This window comes from Pteronotus mesoamericanus, unplaced genomic scaffold, assembly GCF_021234165.1.
Source record: "Pteronotus mesoamericanus isolate MK-2021 breed Mesoamerican mustached bat unplaced genomic scaffold, CSHL_Meso_final contig_20, whole genome shotgun sequence".
NCBI classification, from domain to species: domain Eukaryota; kingdom Metazoa; phylum Chordata; class Mammalia; order Chiroptera; family Mormoopidae; genus Pteronotus; species Pteronotus mesoamericanus.
Window position 1 is genome coordinate 47,276,932 of NW_026555085.1, and position 24,572 is coordinate 47,301,503.

At 36.8% G+C, this 24,572-nt stretch overlaps 1 protein-coding gene and 1 pseudogene across 2 annotated transcripts; one reads left to right on the forward strand and one right to left on the reverse strand.

The window, feature by feature from the left end:
- Nucleotides 1-907: 907 nt before the first annotated feature.
- Nucleotides 908-18,287, reverse strand: SRSF12 (serine and arginine rich splicing factor 12). Of its 2 annotated transcripts, none has more exons than XM_054569708.1 (5): nucleotides 18,209-18,287; nucleotides 10,139-10,238; nucleotides 8,752-8,863; nucleotides 8,450-8,591; nucleotides 908-1,556 (listed from the first exon to the last, which is right to left on the reverse strand). In XM_054569708.1, the coding sequence occupies exons 1-5, from the start codon at nucleotides 18,271-18,273 to the stop codon at nucleotides 1,187-1,189; spliced, it is 789 nt and encodes a 262-aa protein (XP_054425683.1). In that variant the 5' UTR covers nucleotides 18,274-18,287; the 3' UTR covers nucleotides 908-1,186. The 2 variants fall into 2 exon arrangements, with proteins under 2 accessions (XP_054425683.1, XP_054425682.1); XM_054569707.1 differs by having other exon boundaries at nucleotides 8,752-8,859; nucleotides 10,114-10,238.
- Nucleotides 18,288-21,775: 3,488 nt separating this feature from the next.
- Nucleotides 21,776-22,237, forward strand: LOC129067631 (60S ribosomal protein L26-like; annotated as a pseudogene).
- Nucleotides 22,238-24,572: the final 2,335 nt, after the last annotated feature.

A 24,572-nucleotide genomic window follows, 5' to 3' on the forward strand; every position in this document is an offset into this window, starting at 1 on the left:
CAACTTTTAGGAATGTCAGAATTTTGTAATATGAACTAATATCCACCAGGAACTGGCCCAAGTTTAAACAAAAGACAGAAAAAAGACATAGGTGTCAAACAGTTTGCCTTACACAATTATACAGTCATAATTACCCTTTACATGAAAGTGCTTTAAAGTAAAAAAATTTTTGTAAAAGGTTATTAATATTACGAATACAGTATTCCCCCTTATCCATGGTTTCACTCTCCACAGTTTCAGTTGACATATGGTCAACCATGGAACAAAAATATTAAATGGAAAATTCTAGAAATAAACAATTTGTAAGTTTTAAATTGTGTGCAGTTCTGAGTACCTCACTTCATCTCATCATATAGGCATTGTAATCCTCTCACATCATCACAAGAAGGGTGAGGACAGTACAATATTTTGAGACCACATTCATATAACTATTATAGTATATTATGTGTTCTATTTTATTATTAGTTATTATTACTTCTTACTGTGCCTAATTTATAATTAATCATTGTAATAGGTATGTATGTATAGGAAAAAACATAGTATATATAGAGTTTGGTACAATCTGTGGTTTCAGCCAATCAGGAATCAAGCAAAAAGGGATTGGAATATATCCCCATTAATAAGGGGGAAACTACTGTACTTAATATCCAAGTAGAATTTTCTAAATTAGTTCAATTTTACCCATTTCCTTTGAAAAGTACCCTTTTGCCACAATGTAAACAAAAAATGATCCATAAAACAGTGACATCAGACACATAATTTGTGGTGAGGCTCCTCAAACTGAGACCAAGTCTTGGCCCTGGCCAGGTCACTCAGTTGGTTAGAGCACCATCCCATCTACCAAAAAGTTGCAGGTTCAATCCCCAGTCAGGGCACATACCTAGGTTGTGGGTTCAATCCCCAGTTGGTATGTGTATGGGAGGCAACCTATCAATGTTTCTGACACTGATGTTTCTCTCTCTCTTTTCCTCTCTCTCTAGAATCAATAAACATATACTTGGGTGAGGATTAAAAAAAAAAATTTGAGACCAAATCTTTATTAACCCAAAGCTAGAGAGATTTTATTCTTGCACGTGCCCAAAGTAACTAATATCAACTCACATTTTCTGTAAGCCTTCAGAATTTTTATTTAACATAATGACAGGTTTAATAACTTATATTAAAGACTACCTAACGCTCTTGTTGTTCACCAACTGTTTTTATGACGATAGCTCCGAGATCTGGAATGTGATCGAAAATGAGAGTGTTTTGCTGTTTGTGCTTTAGTTTCAGAATTGGTATACCCTTTAGGAGATTTACATGGGGATCTTGCTATTGAGTCAGAATGTCTTCCATGGGATCTTGATTTTGTTCCTGAGCTCGTCTGCTTTTGAGGTGAACTTGATTGTGATTTTCCCATCGACTTCGATCTTTTTTCTAAGGACTTGGACCTTGACCGTCCTCTAGAACCAGAATTCCTTCTTGGAGTTCTTGACTGCCTTGCTGAGGTAGACCGCCTTGGTAGTGATTTGGAGCGAGATTTAGACTGGCTGTAAGAAAATCGCCGGTGTCGAGACCTGCAAGCAGCCACAATGTTAGAGTATGTATTTCACACAAAAATGGTTAATAGATTAGAAAAAATACTTTCAGGAAATTAAATACTTTACATAATATTAGTTATATTTTTATTGGATAAGTTAAAAGGAACAATTCTGATTTTTATTATGCATGCTTTTGGTTTAAATATTGAGTTTGTAATATTTATTATATTTAGTATATATAACCAAATATGTAACCAAAAGATTTTTACTTTGCTAGATATATCTTATGACATGGATCAGTCCTGGAAAACACCCTGCATATTTAGTCTAGGTTATACAATTCCTAAGAGGTATGAAAACTTGAAAGAAAAAAAAGTAAAAGAGAAAAAATAATTATGTAAAGTTTATCAAATAATACTTATAACAACCAAAACCTAGATGCAAGACATCTGAATTCTGCCATGTTAAAAACAGCTTATACTAGACTAGTCTTCCTGTAGAAAATAGCTATATAAAGAAGCTAGACAACATTCATAAAACAACTGTTTGAAGGCATAGCAGAATAACCAACACAAGCAGAACTTGAGTGGTTATAAGCTGTGGCTCTTTTATTCATACCATTTTCCTAATGCCACCACCATGAGGGAATTGAGCCCAACCAGAAAATGTCTCATTAACAACCTGAAGAGACAGAAGTTAGAATTGAAGGGTTCTAAAGTGGCTGACACTTGAGAGGCAAAATCCCAGAGATGAGAGAACTGCAGACAAAAAGACAAAAAAAAAAAAAAATCTAAAATCTGCCTATAAATTCTCAAGTCACTGGCCATCTTCTAAGCTGTGCACACACAGGATGAGAATCCCAAGAGGTCTGCAAAAACCAGCAGCTGGAAGATTCAATAACTCAGCTGAAATTTTATCAGACATATAGTACTAGGGACACAGGCTGGAGTTCAGTCCCCAAAAGGTCAAGAGCCTTAAGTAACAACCCAGGCTTCCAATTAAGAATCTGGAAGGGCTGTATCCTACAGGTAAGGGCCATGCCCAAAGAATAAACTGTAATGCTGCAGTAGATCAGCCTTAACAATGCCTCAAACCAAGCCCTGGAGGGGTCAATGTGATCTGCCAATATTCTGCTTGCTAGAAGAAAGTAACTTTCTTTGGAGGACGGTAGCATTGAAATCTTCTATAACTTTTCATCAACAATGTTCAACATCTAATACAAAAATTGAGATATGTGAAAAATAGATTAAAATGACTAAAAACAACTAAACCAAAAATAATTTGGATATTAGTGTTATTCAGACAGGAATTTTAAAAATTACTATGCTTTAAAATAAAGAGAGACAGACAAAACAGATTAAAAAGATGGAGAATTTCAAAAATTTTGGAAACTATAAAAAGAAACAAATGGACATTTTGTAACTAAAAATATTTATCTGAAATTAAAGTCACTAAATGGATTTAACAGCAGTCTAGATACAACAGAATAAATAGTGAACTGAACTGAAAAACAGATTATTAGAAAAATGCTATACTAAAACACAGTAAGAGAAAAGGAATTTTAAGAAATCCAGAAGAGAGCATAAGAGATATCTGGAACATAGTCACATGGCCAAAAGGAAAAACTGAGTAAGGCAGAAGCAATATCTTAAGAGATAATATCCTAGAATTTTCCAAACCTAATAAAAGGTATCAACTCACAATTTCAAAAATCTCAATAAACCCCAGGTTAAATAAGTACAAAGAAAACTACACAATGAAACTGCTGAAAAGCAGGTCAAATAGAAAAATCTGAAATCTGCTAGAGAACAAACCACATTATCTTCAAAGGGACAAGATTAACAATGCCAGCTTATGGCAGATATTAAAAAACAATGGAACAGGCAAGATGGAGGTGTAGGTTAGATACACTTTGCCTCCTCGCACAACCAGGAGGAGGAAATAACCAATTTAAAAACAAAACCAGAACTGCCAGAAAATCTAACTGTATGGAAGTCTGACAACCAAGGAGTTAAAGAACAAACATTCATCCAGACTGGTAGGAGGGGCGGAGATGGGCAGCTGAGGCAGAGAGGATGTGTAGCAAGGCAGAGGCTGCTGGACCAAGTGGGTGAGACAGCTGGCTGACTGGGCAATCCCACATTCGCCTGCAGATAAACCAGGAGGAACAACTAGGGAGCGAGACAGACTGAGCAACCCAGGGTTCCAGTTTGGGCAAAACAAAGCCTCAGAACTTTTGGCTATACAAACCTGTGGGGGTTGCAGGGGCAGGAGAAACTGCTAGTCTCTTGAAAGTGGATGAGAGCCAGGCAAGCAGCATTGTTCCCTCTCTGACCCTTCCCCCATATACAATGCCACAATGCACAGTGAAGGGGGTTGCCCTGCCCTGACAAATACCTATGACTCTGCCCCGTACAACCTAACAGGTGTACCAAAACCAAGAAAGACAGCCCAAATAAAAGAACAGATCAAAACTCCAGAAAAAGAACTAAGTGATGAGGAGAGAGCCAACCCATCCTGATGCAGAGTTCAAAACATTGGTAATCAGGATGCTCACAGAAATGATTGCGTACAGCTGCAAAATAAAGGAAGCAATGAAGGCAATACAAAGTGAAATAAAGAAAAATATACAGGGAACCAACAGTGAAGGGAAGGAAACCAGGACTCAAATCAACGATTTCAACAAAAGGAAGAAATACACATTCAACCAGAACAGAAAGAATAAACAAGAATTCAGAAAAATGAGGAGAGGCTCAGGAACATCTGGGACAACTTTAAACGTTCCAATATCTGAATCATAGTGGTGCCAGAAAGAGAAAAGGAAGAGCAAGAAGTTGAAAAAAATAATGAAGAACTTCCCCAATCTGGCAAAGGAAATAGACATACAAGTTTAGGAAACTCAAGCATCCCAAAGAAATCGGACCCAAAGAGGAGCACACCAAGACAAACCATAATTAAGTTACCCAAGGTTAAAGAAAAGAAGAGAATCCTAAAAGCTGCAAGAGAAAAGGAGAGTTACCCACAAAGGAATACCCACACACTATCAGCTGATTTCTCGAAAGAAACCTTAGAGACAGGAAGGGCTTGGAAAAAAGTATTTGAAGTGATGAAAAGCAAGTACCTACATCCAAGATTACTCTACCCAGCAAAGCTATCATTTAGAACGGAAGGGGAGATAAAGTCCTTCCCAGATAAGGTAAGGTTAAAGGAATTTATCATCACCAAACCCTTATTAGATGAAATGTTAAAATATCTAAGAAAAAGAAGATCAAAACAATGAACAGTAAAAGACAACAAACTCACAACTATCAACAACTAAACCTAAAAAGAGAACAAAAATAAACTGAGCAAACAACTAGAACAGGAGCAGAATCACACAAATGGAGATCACAGGAGGGTTATCAGTGGGGAGGGGGAGAGGGAAGAAGGATGGAAAAGGTACAGGGAATAAGAAGCATAATTGGTAGGTACAAAACAGACAGGGGGAGATTATGAATAGTATAGGAAATGGAGAGGCCAAAGGACTTATATGTATGATCCACCGACATGAACTAAGGGGCAGGGGGAATGCTGGAGGGAAGGGGATATAGAGCCAAGGGGGATAAAGGGGAGAAAAAAAAATGGGAAAACTGTTAATAACATAATAAGATGTACTAAAAAATATTTTTAAAAAAACCAATGGAGTAATATTATTAAAGAAAAAAGAGGAGAAAGTCCCTGCCAACCTAGAATTCTATCCCCAGCAAAAATATTCTTCAAAAACAAATATAAAGTAAGGTGTTTCAGATAAGCAAAAGCTCAAACAATTCATTGCCAGCAGACCTACAGTATATATAAGAATACTAGCCCTGGCGGGATGGCTTAGTTGGTTAAAGTGTCATCCCCTACACCAAAAGGTTGCAGGTTCGATCCCCAGTGTGGGCGCATACCTAGTTTGTAGGCTCAATCCTCAGTCGGAGGGCATAGAGGAGGCAACCAATTGATGTTTCTCTCACATTGATGTTACTCTCTCTTTCTCTCTCCCTCTTTCTCTTTCAATAAACATATCCTCAGGTGAGGATTAAAAAAACTTCTAAAAAATTTTTAGGATGAAGGAAAATAACCCCAGATAGAAGCAAGGAACTACAGGAAGGAATAAAGAGCACCAGAAAATATAAATATATTAATCCAGAATATATCTTGGAATAAAAGCAGTCTTTTAGAAATTATTAAATTTCAGCCCTGGCCAGATATCTCAGTTGGTTAGAGGACTGTCCCAATATGCTAAAGTTGCAGGTTCAATCTCCAGTCAGGGTACATATAAGCAGCAACCAATGAATGCATAAATAAGTGCAACAATAAATCAATGTTTCTCTTTTCCCTTTCCCTTCCCCTCTCTAAAAATCAATAAATAACTTTTTAAAAGAAATTAATAAACTTCATTCCTGTGTTACATAGTTATAGAAAAAAAAATAAAATACTGTCCTTGGGAAAAAAAAATCTAACATGGAAAAAAATGGATGCTTTTTCAGCGTTCTTTGAGCTAAAGACTACTGCTAAGTGCCAGGGATACTGGCACGAGTAAGACAAAAAAGCTTTGCTCCTCAAAACGCTCAGTCTACTGACAGTAGCAAACTAGTTTTCCATTATCCCCTGAAGGCAAAGTAAGGGTCCTCTTTTTAGTCCGAGGTAGTACCACATATACAGTATATATGTATAGTACATGTTAGGCTTATACGTATTCTTTCTCACATGCGCGCGTGCACACACACACACTATCTGATCCTCATGAAAACCTTGAGTGCAAGGTAATATTTACAGATAAAAAACACTAAGTTCAGTGAGGTCAAGCAATGATCTTCTAACCAGTAGGAGACAGAACAGCATTGTCTTGCAAGAAAATGTGCGGTTCTTTCTATTTCTGATACTCCATGATGATTTGGAACAACAGACTTTTTTTTTTTGTTTTTTCTATAGTCAAGTATTATACTTTACTTGAACCAGAAGACAGAAAATGATGTGAATATCCACTTTTTTAATATAACCAGAAGAAAAACTGGTTAACTAAGGTATAATGCATTTGGAAACAACATATTCTAAATGAATCAAATGGGCAATTTCTTTTCTTTTTCCTTTTATAAATTCTGTCTACCAAGACCACTGGATATTCAGTATGTTAAGATAGTGCTGCTTTAGGCACAATACTACATCTACTTTGATCTTTGATATATAAAACTGTCATTTTTATGTATCATCCACATCATTCTAAACTTATGGTAAACTATACATGTATAGTTTATACTGTTTATAGTAACACATACAGTCTACACATTTATATATATATTTATATTGTATATAAATAGTATATAGAGAGGTACAGCATTTATAGCAATGTGAATGAACTGTTGAACATCATTCCCTTACACTATTCATGTCCTCTGTAAAGCCAGAAGCGATGCCAATAGTATTGGTGTGGTTCTATATACACAAGGTATGTAAAATTTTTTAAAATCTTAATTTGCTCTCACCATGTTTTAAGTTCTATAAATATAATTTTGTATTTGAGTATGGAAACTATATATCAGAGTCTCAATCTCAAATATCAATCAACGGGAAAATCCCTTTGCCATGGGGCAAGCTGGATTATTCTCCGTAGATGTAAGGTTTATACTCTTATATATATTCTTATATAAACCTCCAGAGTATGACTTTCTAAATATTTCTTCACCAATCTCAGGAATGGTCAATCCTGACCTGGATTCTCCTAGCTTCGAAAAGAAGCTTAATGCTTCTTCCTACCTTCAAGCTTCCCTAAAGATAGGCCAAAATCAAATCTGGTTCATACCCAAGGAGAGGTGCTGACCTGACATGTAAGAATTTGAATCTGACTTGCAGGGCTCTGACTAGGCCCAGCCACATTTTCTGGTTATCAGGATTCTTGGATTTTCAAAGTCACAAAATGTGGATGTGGTTCTTTCTTCCTATTTTTTCCTTCCACTTAGCTGGAGGGATTGGTACCAGGTCACTTCACAGTCTTCCTTTTAGAACTAGGGACTCCAGCTCTAATACATATATCTTCCTTTGAGCTTTTTCTTGTCTAGGCTCTTGGAGTTGAGGACTGGAGTGAAAGTGAGCAGCCCTGGTGACCAGCTTTGATTGGAAGCTAAGTGGGTCTATATAGCTTAGGTGTACTACATAGAGTCCAGAAGAACTAACTCTTTTATTATTCTCAGAAAGATACTAGTCTAAATGCTGATCATTTTTTAAGAATAGAATTCACCTTAAAATTCTACATGAAGTTCTCTATGAAAAAATTTCATCATTAAAACTCAAAACAAACAGTACAAATGTTTAAGAACTTATATATGCTAATATAATTTATTAAATAACTTCACCAAGTAATTAATTTCCATTATGATTTACTATTCTAACAGAAACAAATTCCTGGCTAGCAAAGTAGGTAACGTGAAAATATCTTTTTCTGAAAAATGTACTATTTTTATGTCTTCATCCTGCAATACTACGATACTTGGAATTTATTCTTAAAAATAACTTACTTTTTATAAATGCATTGATTTACATTTAGTGTCAACCACTTTCCCTTCCTGTGAGTTTTTAGTCATCAGAACTCAATATTCTTAACTGCTGGATTCATTTAGGAAATTTTTATTTATTTAAAATTCCTCACTTTTATTTGTCAAGTACACACTTTTTAATTTTGGGTTTTTTTTTCCAGTATATACTATCGTTCCATTAAAAAGGTTAAATCTGTCATGACATAAAAACACTAGAAGATATTTAATAAACCCAAGTTAATCTTTCTATAAAAGATGATTCTTTATGAATATTTAACAAAATGATTCTGGTGGCCTGTTTTTCAAAACCATTTAAAATGTTTTCCAGGAAAAGTAGAAAATTAAGTTTTCAATCCTCTTATACTTTGTACTCACTCTTTAAGGCTATCAGACCGCCTCCTATTTCTTCCCCATGAAGAACTTCTACTTCGAGTTCTCCGTTGGCTGGGGCTTCTTGACCTCCTATGATCACTTGGAGAACAAGGGTGACGTTCTTTTGATTTCATTTGGCCTGGTGCTAAAATATGAAGTGCAAGATTTATAATTCACTACCTGAAAACTTCAGTCACAGCCACTCAAAATAATATTATTTTCTGAAAGAATTTTAAACAAAAGAACTGTCACTGCTGAAACTCATTTTGCTGAGTAAACAAGATCTAACGTTTAGTCATACTTACTTTTGCGGTCACCTTGTGCAAACTGTATTTCAATTTGACGGCCACATACCCACTTTCTATTGAGGTTATAAAGAGCATCTTCAGCATCGCGAACATCTTCAAATATGACTAGCTGTTAAGGACACTTTGAATATCACATATCAAGTAAAAATGTTATTTTTAAAGAATTATTTATGTCACATGAAATTAATAGGAAAAACAAGTTCAAGTTACTAAGCTCACATCTCCAATATAATATGAATAATCAGAAAAAAATTCACTTTTATTATGAAAACAAATGCCCATTATGATTTGAGTAAATCTAAAAATAAACACACATGCAACTATACTCTTAATGTATACATTAGTGCAGATGCAGTATGCATGTATAATTTCAAACATGTTATGAGAAAAAAAATAACTGACTAGAACTCACTCCCTTCTTTCACGTAAAAAATTCATCAGGTTTTCACCGAAAAAAATCAGATTGCAGAAGATTGTATTCTGAAATTAAAATTACTCTTTCCATAAAAAAGCTTTTTAATTATGACATTTCAAAGCAATTACTTATAAACAAAACTGCACACACACAACTAAGCTAAAACATATTTTCAAAATTGATTCAGTTCTTTAAAAATGGTATTTACCTTTGAATCTACTGCCTTAAAATACCTTCATGCTTTTTTTACTTGGGGTGTAATTATAGAAGAAACATAAAAGCAATCTGTAAACATCAATTACATATACTGGTTTGTAATAACCCACTAAACTCCCTTATCTATATAAATTATATATTAAACCTAACTAAAATGGAAATAAGCTATATAAATGAATAGCTCTATTTCAGGAGGTTATTCACTGTTTTGTTTTGTTTTTAATAAAAAACAGAAAAAACTGAAGAAATGCAATACAAAATGAGACTTTGGCAATTACCTCAGTGTCACTTGATCTTGAACCTTGACTTTTACTCTTTAAGGCGTGCAAGATGGACTTTATAAGAGATGAAGAACCAACAAAATCAGACTTGGCTTTGACTCTGGAACTCTGAGTAAATGTAGGAAAGCCGAAGTCTCAACCTGGTGTTGGCTTTGTCTTTTGCTTGATAAAGACTTCCCCTCTTCCAGGTCTTTATATCTGTGTCCACCCTCCCTCTTTACTCCTTGATGCTTGAACTTTAGGTGTCTTTTGTCTTGCCTGCTTGGTTTATGCTTGGATTCTAGCTAACAGGTTGGTTCAAACTGGGGGGCGCTTGCCAGCTACTGTGGACTGCTTTAGATTTTCTGAGATAAAGAAATAAACACATTTAATTAGGCAATATTAATAAAACATACGCTCCTGAATACATATATGTAATATGCACATGTATGTAGTATATTCACATGCACAAGTAAAATAAAGGATATTGAACATAAGCAAATCCTCTTGGGCGGCGGGTGTAGAAGTCAAGTGGAATGTAAACGTCTACTATAGGGCCATACCGACCAAACTCACGACGCAAGTCCTCAGGCCTGAATTGTTTTAGAAATAAGGCAAAGAAATATGAATAGCTGAATTAAAATATCATGCCCACAGAAATCCATTATCTAGACTAGCATTATTTAAAATTGTCTCTCAGAAGATTCACTCATAGTTTACAAATGAAAGAAAAAAGAAAAAAAAATTCTCAAACCTTGCTTTTGGAGATTCTGGTTCAAGAGGTCTGGACTCAGATCTAGAAATCTATATTGCTACAAGTGTGGCTGTTATGCCTAATCGGGCTGGGGAAACACTGACCCAGCACATCCACCCTTGAGAGTTATTCCTATTACAAGATTTTTCAACTATCAATATAAACAGTTCTAATATGGACTATTTCGTTAGGAACACATTCATTTCCTTCACTATAATTTTATGTTTATGTTAATTTTGTTTTACAAGCACAAGAATTAGATTTTAAAGAATTCCTAAAATCATTTCCCAGGCTTAAAAAAAATGGATGTTTTAGTATTAAACAAAAAGCAAAATACTATATTCTCAAATCTGACAAATACTTTTGGACTTCTTATAGGCCTTCTACTGTGATTGGTATTAAAGAGGGGATACCAAAGAAATACATAGCATATGTTTTCGTGGGGCAACAATTTAACTGAAGAGACAAAACACTTAGCTTTGCTAGCTTACAGTCACAGTGCATTCATATGCTAGCCTCTGCTCACCTTAAGACCACTTAATTCTCACAACAACTCTATGTTGTTTACAGATGAACTCACCTAAGATCACTGAGCCAACAAGTGACAGAGCTGGAATCAAACTCCCCCAGTTTGACACTAGTCTGTGTTCTTAACCACCATAGTGTAATGCTTCATGGAGATCTTAAGAGATTCAGTGTCAAGCTACGGGCACAAAACATGGCTCAGAAGAAGTAAGAGTACTTCAAAGCACCGTACAGAAATAAAAACTCAAAGATGACTGCAAAGGTCCTAGCTTGGGCAAATGGAAGAAAGATGGTGTCAGTGACAAAAATTAGATAGCTAGAAAAGAGAGTTAGATTGAAGATGGGGGAGAGAGGCAAAAGCCGCTTTCAGGTTTAGAAATGCAAAATTTGAGTGATAGTGGAACATCAATTAGTCTTATATATAGCAACTGAAAATTGTGATTGTACAAACTATATTAATTAGTTTTATTTTCATCTCAAGACTAGAAGTCAATGATTAAAGTTAGAGCTGTGGATTTAGGAATTATCACACAAAGATTCAACTAACAATAACTATGTAGCCACTATATACTAGGCAGTGTAGTCAATACTCTGACAGACTTTATTATATTTATGTTACTATTTTTATTTCACTCAGTACTCGCTATGACGTTTGTCTGCCTTCCCTGAGACTAGAGACTACTAGCTTTACAGGACAGTGACAATGTCTTTTACTTTCATTTATTCATTCAACAAATACTTATTAAGCACTACAGGCCAGGCTCTAAAGTCTAAGGTATGGTGGAGAACAAGAAAAACACAATTCCTGCTCCCATAACACACAGGCAACAGGGTAAAGATTCTCAACCACTTCTGAATATGGGAATCATTTATGAAAAAGATGATGCGTTAACCCTGGACCTCATTAGTGCTTCCCATGATTAAGTCCCAGTTATTATCTAAAAATTTAAGAGCTTTATAGGCAATTCTACAACTCAGAGTTGAGAATCACTTCTAAAGCAAAATACTACACTGTCTTCACCAGTGTAGCATCTCAGTGCCTAGCATAGTTGCTTGGCACACAGCGGGCACTCAATATATATTTGAGGACACATTCTTGTTACCATTTAATAGAGAATAAGTGAAGTTACTTTGCCCAGAGGTACACACAGTCAACAGCAAAGCTAGAACTCAAATTAATGTCATCTAAGGCAATCAATCCTACAAACTAAATGTGAGTGGCTGATAGAAGAAAGATCCTAGATGGTATAAAGAAGGAGGTTGGAGCAATGTGTTTACAGAGGCTTGGAGTCCCAGAGACTAAGGGTGACAGAGTCCGAAGGAACAGTTCTCAAAAGAGCTGGCTCGCATTCACTGTCTCCACTACCTCATCTACTGGCTGCTGTTTTATTTTTATTTGGGTTTTTCTGTATTGGTTGTAATCTATTTTAAAATAAACACCCATGTATCCACTAAGAAGATTTATTATATCTCAATACTTGCCTATTTGTCATAATTTTTAGTATTTTCTTTTAGAAATGAGATATTGGGTTGTTCAAAAAGTTCGTTAGGTTTTTTTCCATAAAACAGCTGTAGTAGCTCTCAGTTGTCTCTAACTTCATTCAAAACAATTTTGTTAGATTCTATTGTGACAGCCGTCCCATCAGCATGCATTTTTAAAAAATCTTATCGAAACTGATGAATTTTTGTGTAGCCATTTTAATACTGAAGATGAAAAAACGTGCAACATTTTCAGCATATTATGCTTTATTATTTCAAGAAAGGTAAAAACAAAACTGAAATGCAAAAAAAGATTTATGCAGTGTATAGAGAAGGTGCTGTGACAGACCAAACATGTCAAAAGTGGTTTGCAAAGTATCATGCTGCACATTTCTCGCTGGATGATGCTCTATGGTCAAGTTGATCTGTTGAAGTTGATAACGATTAAATCAAGACGTTAATCAATGTGATAACATGAGGGAGGTAGCTGACATACTCAAAATACCCAAATCAATAAATTTACTGGTGAAAATGAAAACTGTGCCTTTTATTTTATGGAGAAAAACTACATGGACTTTTTGGCCAACCTAATATTCAAAACAATCATTGGTGTTCACCATTCTTCTGCATAACTTTATATTTTTACTGCAAATGCATATATCCATATGTATTGTTTTTAAATGTATCACGTTTTATGTAAATGGCCTCAGACTATTTGTATTATTTTGCACCTTGCCTTCCCTTCCCTTGAGAGTTCTTCATGTAGCTTTAAGTTCACTCATTTTAACTTCATATTGACACTGTTGTGAAAAACCACAATTTAGTCATCCGTTTTTTTGTGGATGAACATTTAAGATGCTTCTTTTTTATTAAATTGCAAACTATGGTGCAGTGTACATTATGATACAGGTGCTTCCTAAAGCTCTGCTAGAGTTCTGCATATTTTCAGCTTCATCATGTGCTCTCCAAAGAGGCCAAATCAACTTACACTCCTCAAAATATGCGTAAGAATTCTACTGCTCCACCTCCTCATTAACAACGTTTAATCCTCACCATTCTGAAAGATATAAAGTGAATGGGTACCTCCTTGTTGTTTTAATTTTAATTTACCTAAGGACCAAAGAGGCGCAACATCTTTTCATGCTTACGGGTCATTAATTTTGTGTTAATACCTGGAAGTAGAATTTCTGGGTTAAAGATGATGTATATGTTTAACTTTTATGAAACTGCCAAAAAGTTCTGCAAAGTGGTTATACCATTGTATAATTCCACCAATAAGTATAAGAGTTTCAGTTGTGCCAATCTTTGTCAGCACTTGGAATTATGTCTTTCTAATTTTAGCTGTTCAAGTGAGTGTTAAGTGGAATCTTACTATGGTTTTAATTTGCATTTCCCTAATGACAAATGATGCTGAGCACTTTTTCTTGTGCTAATTGGCCGATCATATATTTTTCTTTGTGAAGTGTCTAAGTCCTTTGCCCATTTTAATGTTTCTTTTATTACTGAGTTATAAAAGTTCTTCATATTTTCTGAAAAAGCCCTTTGTCAGATACTGTATTCTGCTGTGCATATGCATTCCCATGTATGTGCACCCACGTTTTTGACCCAAGCTTTCAGGAAAAAAATCTTTCATTTTAATTTTTTAATTCAATTTTTTACTTATTTATACTTAGATACTTGTTTTTTGTATTACAAAGGAATTTTAGCATTTATTTTTTAACATATTATGGTACAAGAAATTTTATGTACCAGTATTTACACCTCATTAGTACTACCCATGTCTAAATGTGCATCCTTATTTTTCCCTCAAAAATTTGGGCAAAAAAGTGCGTATTATACATGGCAAAATACGGTGTAGGTTTTGTGACTATTTTCTCAGTTTGCAGCTTGTCTATTTACTTTCTCAATGGTATGTTTTAATTAACAGAAAGTTTAATTTTGGTAAAATCTAATTTATCAAGAGTCCTTTTATGTTAACTGCTTTCTTTGTCCTTTAAGAAATTTTTGCCTATGCCCGGGTCATTAAATGTTCTCCTACATTTTCTTCTAAAAACTTTACAGTTTTATCTTTAACATTTCAACTGATAATCCAGCTCAAATTATGACATAAAATAGAGATTACACTTAATTTTTTTTCCCTATATGGACATCCAATTGTTATGGCATCATTTGTTGAAAACACTCTCTTTTCTCTACTAAATTGCTTTGGTGCCTTTGTCAAAATTAATTGATTCTGTAAGTGTGGATTATTTACGGACTCTACTCTGTTCTATTGATCTACCTGCCTGTCCTTAGGCTAGTACCACACTGTCTTGATTACTGCTATCTTTTTAGTAAGTTTTTGAGTCAGGTAGCATAAGTCTTCCGGTTTCAGTAACCTTTTTCAAGACCCTTTTGGCTATTCTAGATCGTTTACATTTTAAAAATAAACTTGTTGGTCTATTTTTTAAAAAGTCTTTTATCAGGAATGTTTTAAACTATAACAATCAATTTGGGAGAGAACTGACACTGAGAAAAATAGAGTTTTTCGACACTAAGAAAAATGGAGTTTTAAAAATATTTTTTTATTTCCAATTATGTGCTTTTATGTAAATAGAATCTTATAAATTTACCTTGCATCTTGATAAATTACTAAAACTCATTATTAATTACTATAGTTTTATGAACACAAACATGTTACCTAAGAATAGGGGCAGATTTTACTCTTACAATTTTTATGTCTTTTACTTTTCTTGCATTGTTGCACTGGTTAGGACCTGTGATAAAATGCTGAATGGAGGTTGTGAGTGTGGGAATCCTTGTCCTGTTCTGATCTTAGGGAGAACACATTCAGTTTGTACCATTAAGTATGATGTTAGCTATAACTTTTTCATAGGTTAAGAAAGTCCCCTTCTATTCCTAGTTTGCTGAGACTTTTAGCATTCTTGCTAAATTCTGTTTAATGCTTTTACATCATTATGAATGCTAACATCATATAGCCTCATATACACTGTAACCAAAGAATTTAACTAAGTATGTTTAAGAGAAGTACTTGACCATTGCTCCCAATGGCATATCAATAACATGATATTTATAAAAATGCGAATGTTATATTTAGGACTAGAAAATTGTACCTGAGATTTTTTTTTTAATAACTACATAGTAAAAAAAATACATATTAAAATGAATCTTCTTCATGATTCACCTCTTGTTTTTTACTAGTGAAAAGAAGCTTAACAAATTATAAAATTGTAAAATGTATTTTTAAGTCTTTCTTTAGTTCTGCTCAACTGCATTCCTAACGAACTTTATGCTAACCCATAACGTCTCTTAATGTCTTGTCTTTTATCATACATATTAAAATGGTCACTTCAAAGAAATATTTTAAATAAAATTTGACTTTATATAAACATTTTTACTAAACAAATTTAAAATAGGAGAGAAAAACCACTTAAATTGGATTTCCTTCCAGGCTCATTTTTTATATATAGTTTTTCCTCTCTTCATTTTAATATAATTGAAATCATACTGTATATCATTTTATATCCTGTTAGTTTTGTTTTCCCAATGATTTAAATCCAATTATTTTCTTTATAAGCACCCTAAATGTTAAAGCTAATTTTAATGTCTAGGTATACTGCTAGTTAACACTGTATGCCACTTTGTACAAAAAAGCTGTTAAGATAGGTTACATGTGTGATTCTACTTTCATACTACAACTCAGCAGCTGTGCAATCTTAGGCAAGCTATGTAATCTCTCTAAGCCTGTGTTTCTTATCTGTAAAATAGAATTATTGAAGACCATAAAGGATAATTGTAAAAATTTAATGTGATTGTAATATGTGTAGTTTTTAGTACAGTGCCTGGCACATAGTGATAGTGAGTACTCAAAAATGTTAACAATAATTATTTCATCAATACAGTCATCTTAGATTGTGATTGCCCCCAGTAGCAAAGTTAAATGGTGAAAAATGGAAAAGGAAATCAATAAACCTCAATTATCAGTCTTGATTACTCAGAGGTGGGTTATCTAGATTAGAGGTCATGTGTCACCTGCATGTTGTGTGTCACCTGTATCATGTGCTTTATTTGGCCTGCACAATGTTTAAACATTTTTTAAAAAAAGTATTGAAACTGCATTTTACACCTTTTATTTTTTAATTTTCATAAGAGTTTATTTCCACCAAACTGAAGACAACTGCCAGGAGGCAAGGTCTCAAATGCAATATTTTACAGCTCTTAAATTTACGAATTTCATACAATTCAACTTAATAAATGCTAACATTTTGAAACATAGCATTTATACACACAAAATAAAAGTTTCTGACTTTTTTTTGAAAATCAGGAAGATATGGCAACAAGTCCAAATGCATACACAGCAGTTACCACCTGGAGCTTAGGAGCAGCTGCTGACCCCATTAGATAGCACATATTCCTTTTCATTTGCTACAGCCCATACCATCCTACTGTGCTTTACAGCCTGAGAACTTCACTCATTCTTATTGCCCTGGCTGGCCCCTGTGGCCATTAGAATTGGAAACCTCTCATTTTTGTACACACACACACTTCGGGGAGACAGGATGCTTATTCAGTTTTCAAGTGGTCTCTTTTAACTGTGGGAATTTTTTTTTTTTTTACCTTACCCAAATTATAAATTTTGGTTGTTTTCTATGTAAGAAATTGATAAAAAGGTTTAGAGAAGAAATGTAAACACAGGCATCTTTTAGATGTTAATTAAGGTACATTAATTCACAGTGTACAATTGTGACATGTATAAAGGTAGGGACCAAATTTAAAAAATACTTAGCATTTACTCCTCAAAAGTAAATTATAATTATAACAGATGGCTCTGGAGTGAAGGACTCCAATATATTTGTAGCTGTAAAGCCCGGGGGTAAGTCATTAGAACTCAGGTCTTTATCTTTCCCTTATGTACAGTAAAATAATACTGCATACCTATGAAGGCTGGTGGGGGTGGGGGGCTCTAGATTAAGAAGAAAGCCCAGTGAAAAGAAAATGTCTATTAATGCTCCCGCCCCCTAGTCATCCCCTCTACCTCCTATTAAGTGAAAAAGTGCTGTATGAAGTTTTTTCTTACGATCTATGTTTAGGCATTATGTGGACAAAAAACTCAAGGGGGGTTAGACTGAGAACATAAAAAATCGCCCAGGGAAGTCTATGCAAACCGTTATAATGGGTGTTTATACTGTATTCATAACTTTAAAGAAAACCATATAAATCTCATTACTGAAGTTATCCTTTGTGTATAGTATAAAACTAAGTAATGAATAAAATTTAACCAGCACCACCTGTAAGTAGACCGGACTGAAGGAAAGGAAGGCCCAAGATACGCATTATTTTGTAATACGTTCTCATCAACCCCAATTCCTCTTCATCTAGGAGGTAAGAGGCAGGGGTTTATCGGAACACGGCGACAAAGGGGCTGAAACGCAGACACCCGCCCGAGTGAAAACACAAACAGCCAAAGGCTGCAGGGCCCTTCGGCTACCTGGAACGGGGCATCCAGCTCTCTACCGGTTCCCCAAGAGGGGACCCGCACCCACCCAGAGCCGGCGACGGCGGCGCAGCCGCGCTCCGGCGCGCCGCCGGGCGGAACGCCAGCCCGGAGGCGGAGGCGCGAGTCCCGCCCAGGCCCCGAGCAGCCGCAGGGCTTACACCGGCCCCCGGAACGGGGCCTCGGCGGGAAGCACCGGCCCGGCCAGCGGAGAAGCGTGGGGCAGCCCTGGCGGGCAGCGGCTGGGCTCCAGGATGCGGCCGTTACCCTGCCCCTCCCCCGCGCTCCAACCTGCGGACGCCGCCGCTCACCTGGTGGCGTCCGCGACGTTCCTGACGAACAGGGAGGTGTTGGGGGGCCTCGTGTAGCGAGACATGTCCGCTTCCTCGTTCCCTCCGAGCCTGCCCGCCGCCGCCGGGCTCACTCCGTCTCTCACTACCGCCGCCGCAGCTCCGCGGGCCCCCAGCGCGACCCCCTCCCCTCGGCCTCGGCCCCGCCAGCGCGCAGCCGCAGAGGCGGGCGTGGGGGGTGGGGGGTGTGGAACAGCGAGCCGGTCCGAGCAGACCGCGCGGGGGTGGGGCCCGAGGCCCAGGGTATCTGGAGATGGAGCCGCGCTGGAGGCCCTGGCCGCTGGGGATGAAGAGTGGGAGGCACGGGGTCCGGGTCTGAGGGGCTCCAAGAAGGGAGCTGTGCGGAAGTCTGGGGTCAGTGGGGATGCAGGAGGGGGCGGTGCTGGAGGCCTCTGTCTTGGGGAGGGAAAGCGATTGTTGCGGGGTCCTGGAGTGCGGGAGCGTCTAGGAAGGGGGAGGTGTAGGAGGCCGGGGTAGGAGCGGCCCGAGTGGCCCTAGTGTCCCGGGGTCCGAGGGCCTCTGGGGAGTAGGCGGGACGCGTCTCCGGGGAGGGGGCAGTGCTGGATGCCTGGTCTTGAGGAGTCAGGGGTGAGGACAGTTGGTGTAAGAGTGTGCCAGGAGGCTAGAGGCCAGATGGGTCCTAGGTGCTGAGTCCGGTGAGCCGGGTGTTAGCATCCGGGCTAGGGAGTGGGCAAATGGGAAGGAGGCGTTCAACTGCAGAACAGCCCCAGGAAACTGGGGCTATGGTCCCTGCGTCCTCAGCCCTGGACCTTGGCAATTGTTCTGCCTCCTGCCCCTTTAGCCTTGAGCTTTATTAGGCTTCCAAACTATGAGGACTTTTTTCCCCCACAGTGTTACGACTCTTCATTACAGAAGTCCTCCCTTCTGTGGGGAGGATACTTCCAAGACCCCAGTGGATGCCTGGAACCTAGGATAGTACCAAGTCTTAGAGATACATCTTATAGATGTTTGTTTATTTGTTTTCCCAAATATATTTATACCTATGATAAAGTTTAATTTATAAATTAGGCACAGTAAGAGATTAGCAAGAGCTAATGTGAATTTAGTTTCTCAAAATAGCTTATGGTACTGTACTCATCCTTCTGCTGATGTGAGATGATAAAATGCCTACTTAATTAAGTGATGTAGATGAGGTAGCATACAGTGGCTTTTGTCATTCCAACCATATGCCAGAAGGAGGATGGTCTGCTGCTGGTGATTTCTGATCATAAAGCTATGAGGATGTGATTGGCTGTCAGGAGCAGGTAATGTGGATGACTGGGGAAATTTAATATTTTAGAGCCACAGTTGACTGTTGGCAATTGAAATTGTGGAAATCAAAACTGTGAATAAGGGGGACTACAGTATTCCTTTAGGGGATGCTACTCAGCTGTTAGTACCATTGATTCAGATGTTTATTGAGCATCTACTATATACTAAGAACTGTTTTGGCTGTGGGATATAGCAACAAACAAAACAGGATAAGTCCCAGCCCTCAAAGAAGGATGGACAATAAAGGAATAAACAAATGAATACATGATGTAGAAGAAAGCAATGAAAATACAATGGCAAGTAAGCAAATTTAAATTATCCCCCCCCCCTTTCTCCAAAATGTTGTGGCCCAACACTTTCTAGTTATCTTCTGCTCCTGTGGTTGGCATAGCCTGTTACCCAGGACTGTAATCAACTAACTTATAGTTGTTAATAACACCCCCTTTTCATTCTCAGAAGTGGTCAATTTTGGAGGATAAATAATGTGGTCACCCTACTTAGCCCACAGTGGATTAAAAAGCTGTGAGATCATCCAAGGTCTGCAAACACTTCTGTAGCAGTGGCCCTTCATTCAAAAATGAATTGATATGGACAGCAGGCACAGGGCTAGGCTGGGAATATAATGGGGGGCAGGGTTCCTATTCTTGTGGAACTTAAAATTCGGTAAGGAGGCAGAACCTAATAATCACACTAATAAAGATATAAACTATGATAAGGGCTATGCGAAGAGTTATATGATGCTAAGAGGGGACCTTATGTGGCTTGGCAAACATAGCTAGAGGGTGACTGAACTTTTCTCTGTAGAGGTTTTGCAGAGATATTTGAAGAATGAAGAACAGTCCATGCAGTGGAACAGTATGTGCGAAGGCAGTACAGGAAATCAGAGGAGGCAAACAGAAGCATAAAGCTGGAGAACAGAAAAATGAGACAGGAGAGCAGGCTGGGTTTATAGCAGGAAAAGTCTAGAATGCTGACTGTATTGGTTTCCTAGGGCTGGTGTAACAAACTACCACAAAATCAGTGGTTTAAAATGACAAAAATTGATTCAGAGTTCTGGAGGCCAGAAATCTGAAATCAAGGTATCGTCAGGGCCACACTCCCTCTGAAGTCACTAGGGGAGACTTCAGTCTCTGGTTCCTCCAGGCATTCATTGGCTTGTGGTTACATACCTGTAATCTCTGCCTCCATCTCACATGAACTTCTCTCTGTGTCTTATAAGGACACTTATCATTGGATCTAGGGCCCACCCAGGTAATTCAGGATCTCATCTCAAGATCCATAATTGTACTTGCAAAGACCCTTTTTTCCAAATAAAGTAAAAAAAGAGGGGTTAGGACTTGGTCATATCTTTTCTGGGACCACACCATTCAATCCACTACATTGATCTAGCAGAGAAAAGAGACTTGACTTGATAGGAGGTGAGAGTTATTAATACACCTATTCCCTGACATATTAAGTGGCATAAAAATTCACTAGACTCTGTAAACTGAACCATTTAGTTTAAAAATATATATCTGCATGTTCATATGTAAATATATTTTTTTAGGCAGAAGTATTACACTGATATTTCTTCATACCTTTGGTACTGTCAGATTATTTTTAAAATGCTTTTTATAATTGGAAAAAACCCTACAAAGCTCTTTACAATTTGGAAAAAAAAAGATTTTGTATGAGTATGTGAAGAGTGTAGATTGGGGATGAGTTTTTTCTGTTCCTGTTAATGAAAGTATTTGAGGAAAGCGTATTAATCTACGGAGGGAGGGCTCAGTTAAAAACTTGAGCTTTAAAGGTAGCTGGAATTGATTGAAAATAAGTTGTGGAAATGGAAACTGTGAGGAAATGGATGTGTTCAATAGCTCAACTGTAGTAATTTCACTGTCTATCAAATCATGTTTTAAACTTTAAATGTATACAATTTTTGTTTAAAATAATAGATAAATAATTTAGCTCTCCAACATATTTTCTATTACTTAAAAGGGTATGCTCTTTCTATTTCCAAATCTGATTTGAGGCAGCCAAGTGTAAAAACAATGTAAGAAAACTGCTTTCTGGTTGTAATACCTGAGGAGAGACATTGTCAGGCACAGGAAACAAAAAGAATGTTGTACAACACTAGGCGTGACCAGTATCTTATCCACGTCCTTAAACCAACTGAGGTGAGTAACTAATGAAGCTGTACTTTACATTTCTCTTAACATTTAAAGAAGCAGGGAGTTCTCCCCTCTCACAGCCATTGCAGAGGCACCAGTGATCAAAATGAAGTTCAGTCCCTTTGTGACTTCTGACCGGTGCAAGAACCATAAAAGGTATTTCAATGTACCTTTCTTTCCACATTCACAGGAAGGTTATAATCTGTTTTCTCCTCTTTCCAAGGAGACAGAAAGTCTCCTTTTCTGAGACAGAAGTACAGTGATCGAGCCATGCCCATCCGAAAGGATGATAAAGTTCAGGTTGTGCAAGGACATTACAAAGGGCAGCAAACTGGCAAAATAGTCAGGTATATAGGAAGAAAAATGTCATCTACATTGAACTAGTGCAATGGGAGAAAGCTAACGGTACAACTGTTCATGTGGTGTCCACCCCAGCAAGGTGGCTATCTCTAGACTAAAGCTGGACAAAGACTGCAAAAAGAGCCTTGAACATAAAGCCAAATCTCGCCAAATAGGAAAGAAAAAAGGCAAATACAAGGACGAAACAATTGAGAAGATGCAGGAATAAAGTAATTTTATATAGAACTTTCATTTAAAACTTAAAAAAAAGAAAAGAAACAGGGAAAAGACTGAGATCAAGACAGAACACCTTGTCTGTCAGGGGACATAATCCTATTAGTCCTGTTCACAAACATTCTTATTTATCCTAAGTCCTAGAATTTAGTGAGGTGCCATTTAGTAAAACTATCTCTTTAATGAATCTTTGCTTGAAGGCACTAAAGGGTACCCACAGGCTTGGGAGAGTTGATGTTCTCGAAATTTTCAGCAAATGGCCAAAGAATATACCACTGGCAAAATCTGACAATTGTTTAATAACTGTAGCCCCTTTTTACATCAGCTTAATGTACTGTTCTTTGCAGCAACTTCTACTTCCTTTCCATTTAATACTTTAAAAAAATATTACAGTATATCCTCACCATAATAATTATGTGAAGTGATAGAGGTGTTAGCAAGTTCTACAGTGGTAATCATGATGCAATGTATAAATGTATCAACAGTTGTACACCTTAAAGTTACACATTGTTATGTCAGTTATATCTCAATAAAAAATAAATAAAGCCAAGGTACAATCCAATGCTTCTTTTTCCCTGTAGAGATAGACTTCAATTGGAAAATATTATAGTAAAATGGGTAAAGTTCTCATTAGAGACTATTATACTTTATCTCACCTTTCAAGGGTAAATAGATTTTAAATTTTTCATTGAAATCACAGTTCCATAAAGACTATAGTAAAAGAAAGTCAAAATCTTTTTCAGCTTCTTAAAACTTAGGGTCTGAATGGACAAATATTTTAAAATCGGTAGTCTATAAGTTATATTTAAAGTAGAGGCCCATATGAGTTTGTTTTTGATGTTTGAACCTTTACTCCTGAGTCCTGTCTCTGGGGAAGTTGCTGATAGCTAACTGATCATGTAGAATCTAAGCACTTAGGCCTTTCCCTCTCATTCTCCATTGCCCACTTTAAGCCAGCTCCCTCTTCTACTCTTCTTGTCACTCTGGAGCATCTATTCCCAACGGCAGAGAGATGAACGAAACACAACCCTCTCAACTTCATCAATAAATTTTGGAAAAAAGAATTTGAAAATAGAAAATTGTTGTTTCTGGGTTGTTAGCAAAGTTTAAAATTCAACGGTTCCTCATGCATAGTAAACCATCATTAACTAATGCTAATTACCACAGATAATCAAGAGATGCCAAGGCTGGTTTGTAAAACCAAGCAACACATGTTTGTTATTCTAAAGCAATCCTATAGTGTATTTTCTTTCATTTCTTAAGTGGGTCAAAGTGGGCTCGTTATCAAGTCTGTAATTAAAGAGTTAAATCATCAAAGACTAGTATATTTTAATTCAATTAACTTGTTTTGTATTTGACTGTCATTTTGGAGAACTAGAACTGATTGAAAATTAAATTGTATTTGGGTATGCATGAGGGTTTGATGTTTGTGTGCTGAAAAGTACTCTGAAGATATAAATGCAGGATTAATGAAATTACCTGATAGTGAATATCATCTTACGCTGTGAACTCCCCCAACAGGTGGTACCAGTTCTTCTAAAGTAAGAGCTGCTCTGGTCTACCCTTCCCTAAAGTGTACCATGACCCTGAAGGTGAGGAGTGATGTGATTTGTATAGAATGTATTGTAAACATTCTTGTATTCTCTGGACATTATTTCACACAATCCAGTTGGAGAATCTATGATCGTATCCTCTTGTGAATTTGATTTCTCACACTGTAGCTATAGGAAATATTTTAAAAGGTCATTTATATGGTAATAATGGATATTATTTAACTTTTTCAGAAAAGTCAGCCTAGAGAAGGACTGTCACTCAAAGAATGACACTGGGTCCTATAATTTGGAGGTGGGGGTTTCTTCTAACTTAATTTGACAACCATTTAGTGATGATGTGCTGTATGTTACGGATAGCACTAGGAACTGGCAATGAAAAAAAGTTATGCCTCCTAATTCTGAAGGACCTAGCCCAATATTTCCCATACTTAAAGTCATTTTTATCCTACAAGACTTTTGCCATAATGATGTACTTCTTTACCACAATATGCTTATTATTTTTCTTTTTTTAACCTCTTAAGTAACTTTCTTTTTTTAAGTATATTTTATTGATTATGCTGTTACAGTTGTCTCTTTTTCTTCTCCCATTTATTCTCCTGCCCTGCACCCCTCCCACCAGCATCCTCCCCCACCTTAGTTCGTGTCCATGGGTCGTACATATAAGTTCTTTGGTTACTCCATTTCCTATACTATTCTTAACCTCTCCCTATCTATTTTGTACCTACCAATTATGCTTCTTATTCCTTATACTTTCCCCCCATTCTCCTCTCTCCTTCT